We start from the raw sequence: 10,068 nt of genomic DNA on the forward strand, positions 1-10,068 counted from the left end.
AAAAAAAAAAAAAAAAAAATTAGGCTGTACATGACAAAGGGAATCTAGACCTTTGAAATCCAAGCCTAATGAAAAGGTCTGAACTGTTATGAAAGGAGGAAGACACAGAGAAGGCACCCAACAAAAAAGAAAATTATTTTTAGGGAGGCTATGATTAGTCTTTGGCTAGTTAATGCTGCCCAACTTTGATTACCTTCAAAAGAAGATAGCAGTTTCTCCACAGTTTCATGAAGAGGTCCTTTAATTTTGACAAAAATCTAAACTGCATGAGCTAGAAGTTAATATCTAGAAGGTCTGACAATTAACCATGCCCTTACGTTGGCAACACTTGACAAACAGCTCGGTAAGGTTCCATAAACTTGGTGTACCAGTGTCTCAGAGCTGTGTTTGTGCCTATTTGTGGCACTGTCTTGCTGAGTAGCACTCATTATTACTGTTGTATGTTTTTGTGTGTAATGGTGAGAATGTCAGAGCTTGAATTAGAGCAATAAGCAAACATTAAATTTCTTATTAAACTTGACAAGAGTGGAAGTGAAACCAAAGACATTTTAGTCTAAGTTTATAGGGATAGTGCCATGAAGAAAATGGCAGTATATAAATGGATTAAACGTTTTTCTGAGGGGACAGAAAGCATCACTGATGACGAGAAGTCAGGGTGGCCAGTTAACAAGCAGAATGGACAAAAGCATGGCAAAAATTGTGTGTCAAAATTGTTGGGTGACTGTGTGAAGCATAGCAGACCAAGTGAACACTGATAGAGAAACAAGAAAATCTTAAGTAAAGAAGTTTTGGGGTGAGAGAGGTGTGAGCAAAAATGGTCCTGAAGGAGCTCACTAATGATCAAAAGCAAAGGCGAGTTGAAGTTTGCCAAATCCTTTTGGAAAGGCAAGTCGATGTTTTGGGCCACGTTATCACTGGCGATGAAACATGGGTGTACCAAAAGGACCCCAAAACAAAGCATTAAAGTGCACAGTGGAAGTCAGCTAATTCTCCACAACCAAAAATGTTCTATTAGCACACATCAGGAGTCAAAATGAGGTTGCTAACCTTTTTTGATATCAAAGGGACTGTTCATTATGAATTTGTACCAACTGGACAGTTAATGAAGATTATTATTCAGTTAACCAAGGTTATTATTTGGAAGTGCTGAAAAGGCTGTGTGAAAAAGTTAGATATGAAAACGGGGCTGGGTTCAGTGGTTAAAGCCTATAATCCTAGCACTCTGGGAGGCTGAGGCAGGTGGATTGCCTGAGCTCAGGAGTTGTAGATCTTCTCAGGCTGGTCTCTAAAAAAATAGCTGGGTATTGTGGCAGGTGCCTATAGTCTCAGCTACTTGGGAGGCTGAGGCAAGAAGATCATTTGAGCCCAAGAGTTTGAGGTTACACTCTTGGTAAACAAAGTGAGACTCTGTCTCAATTAAAACAAAAAAAAAAAAAAAAGAAAAGAAAATGATCTGAACTTTTCTCCAACAACTCACAGTTCTTGCATCACAGCAATGTACCAGCTCACACAGCACTGTCTGTGAGGGAGTGTTTACCCAGTAAACAAGTAACTGTATTGGAATACCTCTTTACTCAGGTGATCTGGCCCCCAATGATTTTTTTTTTTTACCCAAAGATAAAGGAAGAGTGTTTGGGTTTTTTTGAGGACAGAATCTCACTATGTTGCCCTGGGTAGAGTGCCATGGTGTCATAGCTCACAGTAACCTCAAACTCCTGGGTTTAAACAATTCTCCTGCCTCAGTCTCCTAAACAGCTGGACCACAGGCACTTGCCACAATGCCCAGCTACTTTTCGGTTGTAGTTGTCACTGTTGTTTGGCAGGTCCGTGCTGGATTCGAACCCACTAGCTCTGGTATATGTGACTAGCACCCTAGCTGCTTGAGCTACAGGCGCCGAGCCAAGGAAGACATTTTGATTACATTCAGGACATCAAGGGTAATACCATAACAGCACTGATGGCCATTCCAGAAAAAGAGTTCTAAAATTGCTTTGAAGGGTGGACTAGACACTGGCATCAGGGCATAGCTTCCCAAGGGGAGTACTTCAAAGGTGGCTATGGTAATATTGAGGCATATAGTACTTTTTCTAGGACAAGTTTGTAAATGTCATGACGAGTGGTACTAATAGCAACATCCTTTTTTTTTTTGAGATAGAGCCTCAAGCTGTCGCCCTGAGTAGAGTGCTGTGGCACCACTGCTCACAGGAACCTCCAACTAACTCCTAGGCTTAAGTGATTCTCCTGCCTCCGTCTCCCAAGTAGCTGAGACTATAGGCACCTACCTGCCACAATACCTGGCTATTTTTTGGTTGCAGCCATTATCATTGTTGTTTGGCGGGCCTGGGCTGGACTCAAAACCATCAGCTCACTGGTGTCTTAGCCACTTGAGCCACAGGCACCAAGCTGCAACATCCTTTTCATTTTTTTGCTAAGTTATTGTTGTTTACCTATAAAGTATTAGGTACTGATTTAAAGCAGAGGGACTCTAATGTATAAATCAAAATTTAGAGGGATTATTAGTATAGGCTCTAATTAACCTCCACATCTATTTTAGAATATAGTGTTTAATTTTGAAAGGATAGTCACTGCTGTACATTCAAGCAACCATAAATAGAACTTGCCCTTTTGCGAGGATTTATTTTCTGTCTGGTTTTATTAACTATAGTCTTTTTTTACTTCTGCATTGTGTCATTACAAATGAGAGGACTGAATATAGAAATGAGAGGGTGAATCTAGGTTGATGAGTGTACCTGTATATGGCTGTTCTATTCTTTTATTTGTAGATCGGAAAATTTTCAAAATATACATAAAAGCGTAAGTAAAAGGATTAGTCCTCCTTCTTCCCCTACTCCCAAAAGACTTTATCAGTATTTCTTCTATGTCTTGGTATATGCTACTGCCCGATTTAGAAGAAATAACTTTCTCCTCTTAGCATTTCCTCCCAGCCCACCCTGATCACTACTTAATATTTATTCCCTTCTGAAGTTATGTATTTAACATATGCTGTGAATAACCTCCCATTTGTCCTTGCTTGCATAAACCTTTAAAGACTTACCTCTGACTGCCAAAACCCCCAGAAGTTTTGGCAGGTATAGAAGGGTCTCTACCATAAGCCAGCCCCCTCCAGCCCTCTCCACTGACTCATGGCATCCACATTCTAGCCATACTAGCCTACTTGCTATTCCCATGGTATGCATTTACTTTTTGACTCCAGTTTTTTGTACATACTGTTTTCTACATCTGTGATGCTTTCCCCTCTCTGATCTATCACTAAAATATTCATCTATCACAGCGCTATTCAAATGCCACCTCTTTAAGAAGCACTTTCTGGTTCCTCTAGTCAGAATTATTCTGTCCTCTAATATATTCATAGCTCTTTTATATAAAACAGAATCTATAGAGAATCTTTTGTTTTTATTTATTTATTTTTTTGAGAGAGTCTCACTATGTCACCCTCAGTAGAGCCCTATGGAGTCATAGCTCATAGCAACCTCAAACTTTTGGGCTTAAGCAATTCTCTCTCTCTCTCTCTCTTTTTTTTTTTTTGCAGTTTTGGCCAGGGCTGGGTTTGAACCTGCCACCTCTGGCATATGGGGCCAGCACCCTACTCCTTTGAGCCATAGGTGCCACCCCTTAAGCAATTCTCTTGCCTTAGCCTGCCAAGTAGCTGGGACTACAGGTGCCTGCCATGACACCTGGCTACTTTTTTTTTTTTTGCTAGTTGTCACTGTTGTTTGGCAGACTTGGTCCGGGATCAAACCCACCAGCCCCAGTGTATGTGGCCAGTGCCCTAATCACTGAGCTACAGGTGCTGAGCTGGATTTTGGTTTTTAACATTAAACATTTGCATTAAATAAAATATAAAGCAAAGATTGGCTAAACATGGCTAACTCAGTTAAATATATCAGGTGGGCCACCAGAGGCAGAGCTACGTAACATTGTTCTGAGGATACCCCAGGGCCTCTCACCAGCCACCATTCCAAAGTAGCACAGAATTCAGATTACCAGGGAAGGGAATAGCTATTCTCAGTACTTTATAAATGTTTCCTGTGATTTGTGTAACACAGAATGTTACTTGAACAGAAAGTTTCCATGGTTCGAGAGAGAAAACTCGTATGTTAACAGGAAACAATGAATTCTTCATACTACTGTGTAAATACCTTCAGATCAAACTGTACTTTGTTTCTTTTTTTTAAGACAGAGTCTTACTATGTCCCCCTCAATAGAGTGCTATGGCACGACACAGCTTACAGCAACCTCAAACTCTTGGGCTTAAGCTATTCTATTGCTTCAGCCACCCAAGTAGCTGGGACTACAGGTGCCTGCTATAACACCCAGCTATTTTTTTGTTGTTAAGTTGTCATTGTTGTTTGGCAGGCCCATACTGGATTCAAACCCATCAACCCTGGTGTATATGGCTGGCGTCCTAGCCGCTGAGCTATGGGCGCTGAGCCAGGGTAAAGGGATTTTTAAAGTCAGTTTTAAACGCCTAATTTCCAAATTTTTATTTTGCCTTATTTGGTTTTATACAGTTTTGGTTATTATTATTATTTTGGCACTGAATGGCAATATAGAAGAGTAATGGAATGGACAGATTTTTCAGCTGGAATATTTAGGTTCAATTCTGGCTCCATCACATCCTATTTATATGACTTTAGGTAAATTACCAAGCCTATCTGTGCCTTTCTTTTACATTCTAAAGATAAGAGATCATGGTAACATACCTTTCTCATAGGATTAGGGTCAGGGTTATGTCCATTACACATGTAAAGCACCTAGGAGAGTGTTAGTATGTAGTAACTTCTATTAAATATTAACTATCTTTAGTATTTTTATAAATAATTCACTCTTCGCTTGCAAAACATTGGGTATGAATCAACCCAACGTCCACATGTGTGAATGTCAAGTGAACTATTATAATTTTCTCTACATATAGAGATATAGTGAAGACTTGGTATTAGTGGGTGAGAGGTATCCATGCTCAGGTTTCAGAAGATCCCAAAGTTGTTGAAATGTACAAAAATGCATGTATTAAGTGTACACATACATTTTTCTTGGGAGGGATTGGTAGCTTTCAACAGAGTCTTGAAAGGATCTGTGACCCTCAAGGATCAAGAACTACTGCTCAACAGTCCCTTTTTAGAAGCTATATGCATATTACATGAGTGTACAGAGAACAAACTTGAATAGTTTTCCTAACCAAATGTCATTTCCAAATATGCCCTTTCTGTGTATCTTGATTGCCTCACTATCCTTACATTTCATTTACATTAAATGCCCTTTGTGGTAAAAACATTTGGACAGCTGCACTTAAGTCAGAATCCTATTAAGCTCCTGCTTCTTAGTTCTAGTTTTGACCTGTAACTTCCACTTTGGATTCCCATCAGCATATTAGAATAGATTCATTTTCTCATGGATATGGATTTAAAAAATGAATATTTTGTTCCTATGAATAATGGAAACATAGCATTCTTCTGAATACTTCTTTCTACTTGGTCCCAAGTGTGCTAACCCTGGAATAGTTCTATGTCTAATTGATTAGAATCCTGGAAAAACAATTCCAGAAGAGGTCAAGTCACAGACCTTTAGAAGAAGTATAAATAAAAATCTCCACAAATTCAAAAAAGGTTTTAATTCCATTGTAATGCAGAGAAGTGCATTTCTTTTTTTGTCATACCTTTGCCCCTTCTTTAGACAGGTGGGAAATCATTTACCTTTTGCTCCTTAGTAATGTTATTTCCTTCTGCCAATGATTTCAAGTGATACTTACCCCGGTTATAGTACAAAAAAGTAACCTTATAACTTTTGTTTAGTTCTAGTTAAGCTTACTATAATCTGAAACAGGACCCAGTTCTACATGGCCAGTACCAAATCAACCTACAACAAGCAGCCTGCAATGCTGCGCCCGCCCGCACGTTTACCTGTGAAGCGGTCAGGTTGGGAGAGGGTACAGCCGACTGCTGGGTGTGGTGGTGGTGGTACTGCTGCTGCTGTTGTAGCTGCTGTAGTGGTTGCTGCTGTGCTGTTTGTAGTTTGTTTTCAGATTGTGGCAATGGCTGTATTTGGAACTTGTCTGGTTGTTCTTGCTTTACTATCAGGTTCTTCCGTAGCTGTTCAACTACCCTTTTCTGTCAAATGAAGATAAAAAGAAGCAAAATCTATTAGAATACTGTTTTATCAGCTGCACAGAAATATGCAGCTATTATATACATCTGACATCTTTCTTATAGCTAGCTTCATCTAAAAGTTGTTACATTCAAAATTTTTACAGATTCTACATATGAGGAGTTCAAAGCACTTAGTAGACATTACTCTTTTTTTTTTTTTTTGCAGTTTTTGGCCGGGGCTGGGTTTGAACCCGGCCACCTCCAGTATAGGGGGCTGGCGCCCTACTCCTTTGAGCCACAGGCACTACCCCCAGTAGACATTACTCTTAATATGAAACTGATGGTGTAAAGAACATTTTATACATAAAGAGCAGCTGAGGCACACAGATGGAAAAGACATGAAGGAGGTCCCCTAGCAGAGTTCAGGTATCTTGACTATGACCAGCTTAGTGTGCCAGGCTGGAAGGGCAGGACAGTACAGCAGTGGAGAGCAGGACTCCGGTGCCCTCCTGCTTCAACCCACACTGCACGTGCACATCATTTTGCAACTCACACTGCATGTTCAATTCATAGCTGTATGTCGGGCAATTTTCTAAACATACCTGTGCCTTTTTGTCCTGCTCTATAAAATTAGAGGGTGATTAACAACACCCTTAGGGTTCTTATGAGCACCAAAAAAGCTAATACGCATATGTAAAGTACACAGAACAGTGACTGGCATATACAATGTTGGTCACCATCACATCATCATCATTATATTTTTTTTTGCAGTTTTTGGCTGGGGCTGGGTTTGAACCCACAACTTCTGGTATATGGGCCCAGCACTCTACTCCTTGAGCCACAGGCACCACCCCGTCATTATTTTTTTGACAGACAGGGTCTCACTATGTTGCCCAGGCTTGAGTGCAGTGGCTTCTCACAATACAATCACAGTGCACTGAACTCTTGGCCAAGTGATCTCCCCACCTCAGCCTTCTCAGTAGCTGGGATCACAGGAGTACATTACTGCGCCCAGCTTACTATTTTTTGCATCTCATAACACAGACACCAACCATACTAACTATTATTAAGCAAACAAATGTCATGTATCTATTCCAGTTTAAAACATGAAACAGGATTTTTAAACAAAACGGATCCTAGCAATATGCAACATAAACATTATTACTGAAATACAACTTACAAGCAGAACTTCTTTGCTAGAGTAAGATCTGTGGAAATGCACACTTTTATACTGGAAGAGTAGAAACTGAGTTCATATGGGATTAAAAACTAAAGTCAAGGTTTCTTGAACTTTCTGAACCTTGTTGAAATCTAAGAGAAATATGTTTTGGATACCTTCATTAGTATAATACATTTCAACCGAATGGGCAGGGACTTATTCTGTTGCACTCATTCTAAATGCATATCTAGTATGCATTTAGAATTATGCTGCTGAGTAAACACCTTTGTTCTCTTTACATGATACAAAGTGACAAAACCAAAACCAGCAAATGGCTCAGAGAATATTTATAGTAACTATCTGGGGTCAAGACTCTGGCTTTTTTTTTGAGACAGAGTCTCAAACTGTCACCCTGGGTAGAGTGCTCTGGCATCATAACTCACAGTAACCTCCAACTCTTGGGCTCAATGAATCCTCTTGTCTCAGTTTTTCAATTCTTTTTTTTTTTTTTTTTTAGTATAGACAGGGGTCTCGCTTTTTGCTCAGGCTGGTCTCGAACTTGTGAGTGCAAGCAATCTACCGGCCTCGGCCTCCCAAAATGCTAGGATTATAGGTGTGAGCCACTGTCCGGCCTTGAAACAGGAGTGCAATGGCCTCATTTCGCTCCACACCAGACTGGAGTACCATGGCCTCAGCCTAGCTCACAGCAAACTCAAACCCCTGGGTTCAAATAATCCTCCTGCCTCAGCCTTCTGAATAGCCTCCCCCTTAGCACCTAGTTAATTTTTTTCTATTTTTAGTAGAGATGGGAATCTCACTCTTGTTCAGGCAATTCTCAAACTCCTTAGCTTAAGGGATCCCAAGAGCACTAGGATCATAGGCATGAGCCAAATTAAGAGATTTAAATAAAGGATTAAAAAAAACCAGGCCCAGCACTCCTTGACTCCTTGAGCTCAGAAGTTCAAGATGAGCCTGAGCAAGAATGAGACCCTATCTCTACCAAAAACAGAAAAACTGAGGCAAGAGGATGTCTTGAGCCCAAGAGTTTGAGGTTGCTATGAACTATGATGATGCCATGGCACTCTACCTAGGGTGACAGAGTAAGAAGGAAGGAGGGAGGAGGGGGAGGAAGGGGAAAAGGGAGGAAAGAAAGGAGAGAGGGAGGAAGGAAGGGAAGGAGGGAGGAAGGAAACAAACCATAAGGTCAGGTTAATTTTCAAATTTCTACTTATAGCTCTAACCAACTTCATTCCCAGATTCTCTAAAGAATCTAAACCTGGGCTGGGCCCGGTGGCTTACACCTGTAATCCTAGCACTCTGGGAGGCTGAGGCAGGTGGATTGCTTGAGCTCACAAGTTTGAGAATAGCCTGAGTAAAAGCGAGACCCCGTCTCTACTAAAAATAGAAAAAATGAGGCAAGAGGATCACTTGAGCCTGAGCTGGAGGTTGCTGTGAGCTATGATGCCATGGCACTCTACCCAGGGTGACAGCTTGAGACTCTGTCTCAAAAAAGAAAAACAAAGGGGCAGCACCGTAGCTCAGTGGGTGGGGCGTGGGCCACATACACCGAGGCTGGAAGGTTCAAATCCAGCCCGGGCCAGCTAAAACAACAATGAAAACTGCAACAACGACAACAAAATAGCTGGGTGTTATGGCAGGCCTTTAGTACCAGCTACTTGGGAAGCTGAGGAAAGAGAATTGTTTAAGCTCAAGAGTTGGAAGTTGCTGTGAGCTGTGATGCCACAGCACTCTACCAAGGGTGATGGCTTAAGACTCTGTCTCAAAAAAAAAAAAAAAAAAAAAAGAAGCTAAACCTGAAGGCTACTCACATTTAACATAGTTGAACATTAAAATATTTACAAAATGAATTTTAAAAACTTTAAGTAAATATAAAATACATTATTGAGAATTTTTTTCTATTTTTATTACTGATCTTTTTTAAATAACTAAAATATCATATAAAGGCCAATCTGGGTGGGGGAAGATCCTGCTATATGATATACTCTGCTCACAATGCCTGAGTAAATACTTTTTAAAAGAATGCAAAGTCTCAAGTATTTGTAGAAACCATCTGCAGAATAACAAAAATGCAATTAATAACATATCAAATGCATATAACATCAACTTTCAAGCCTTCAAAAATTCTATTTCTCAAGTATAAAAGGCAGAATAATTGAACCATTGTAGCTTAACAGAAGAGGAAGTAATAGCAGAGTTACTGCAGGTAATTCTGAATATCTCCTGTAGATTTTATTGCTTGAACAGTTTAAACATTTAAAAATTAAATAATTATTTAGAGGCTGGGCGGGCGCAGTGGTTCACACCTTTAATCCTAGCATTCTGGGAGACTGAGGCGTGAGGACTGGTTGAGCTTGAGAGTTCAAGACTAGCCCCAACAATAGTGAGACACTGTCCCTACTAAAAATAGAAAAAAATTAGCCAGTGGTGAAGGGTGCCTGTAGTCCCAACTACTAAGGAGGCTAATGCAGGAGGACTGCTTGAACCCAGGAATTTGAGGTTACTGTGAACCACTGTACTCTAGCCTGGGCAACGGAGTGAGATGCTATCTCAAAAAAAAAAAAAATATTTAGAGTTGTTTTCAGTCCTTTTTCACATCAGATATCAAACACATTAATGAGCTAGCTAAAGTATAGCAACAGCAGCCAGAGAAAGGGACTCTAGGAACTCTTTTTTTTTTTTTATCTTTTGAGACGGAGCCTCAAGCTATCCCCCTGGGTAGAGTGCCATGGCATCACGCTCACAGCAACCTCCAACTCCTGGGCTCAAGCGAGTCTCCTGCCT

General features: G+C 40.4%; 1 protein-coding gene across 1 annotated transcript in view; it reads right to left on the reverse strand.

Moving 5' to 3' along the window:
- Positions 1-10,068, reverse strand: part of PHF21A (PHD finger protein 21A) — a 207,114-nt gene that overhangs the window by 45,987 nt on the left and 151,059 nt on the right. The window contains exon 7 of the mRNA XM_023509461.1: positions 5,922-6,128. Within this exon, the coding sequence (XP_023365229.1) occupies positions 5,922-6,128 (207 nt within the window). The remainder of the gene's footprint in view (positions 1-5,921; positions 6,129-10,068) is intronic.

Source organism: Otolemur garnettii, unplaced genomic scaffold (genome assembly GCF_000181295.1).
Source record: "Otolemur garnettii isolate 467f Iridium unplaced genomic scaffold, OtoGar3 scaffold00001, whole genome shotgun sequence".
Lineage (NCBI taxonomy): Eukaryota > Metazoa > Chordata > Mammalia > Primates > Galagidae > Otolemur > Otolemur garnettii.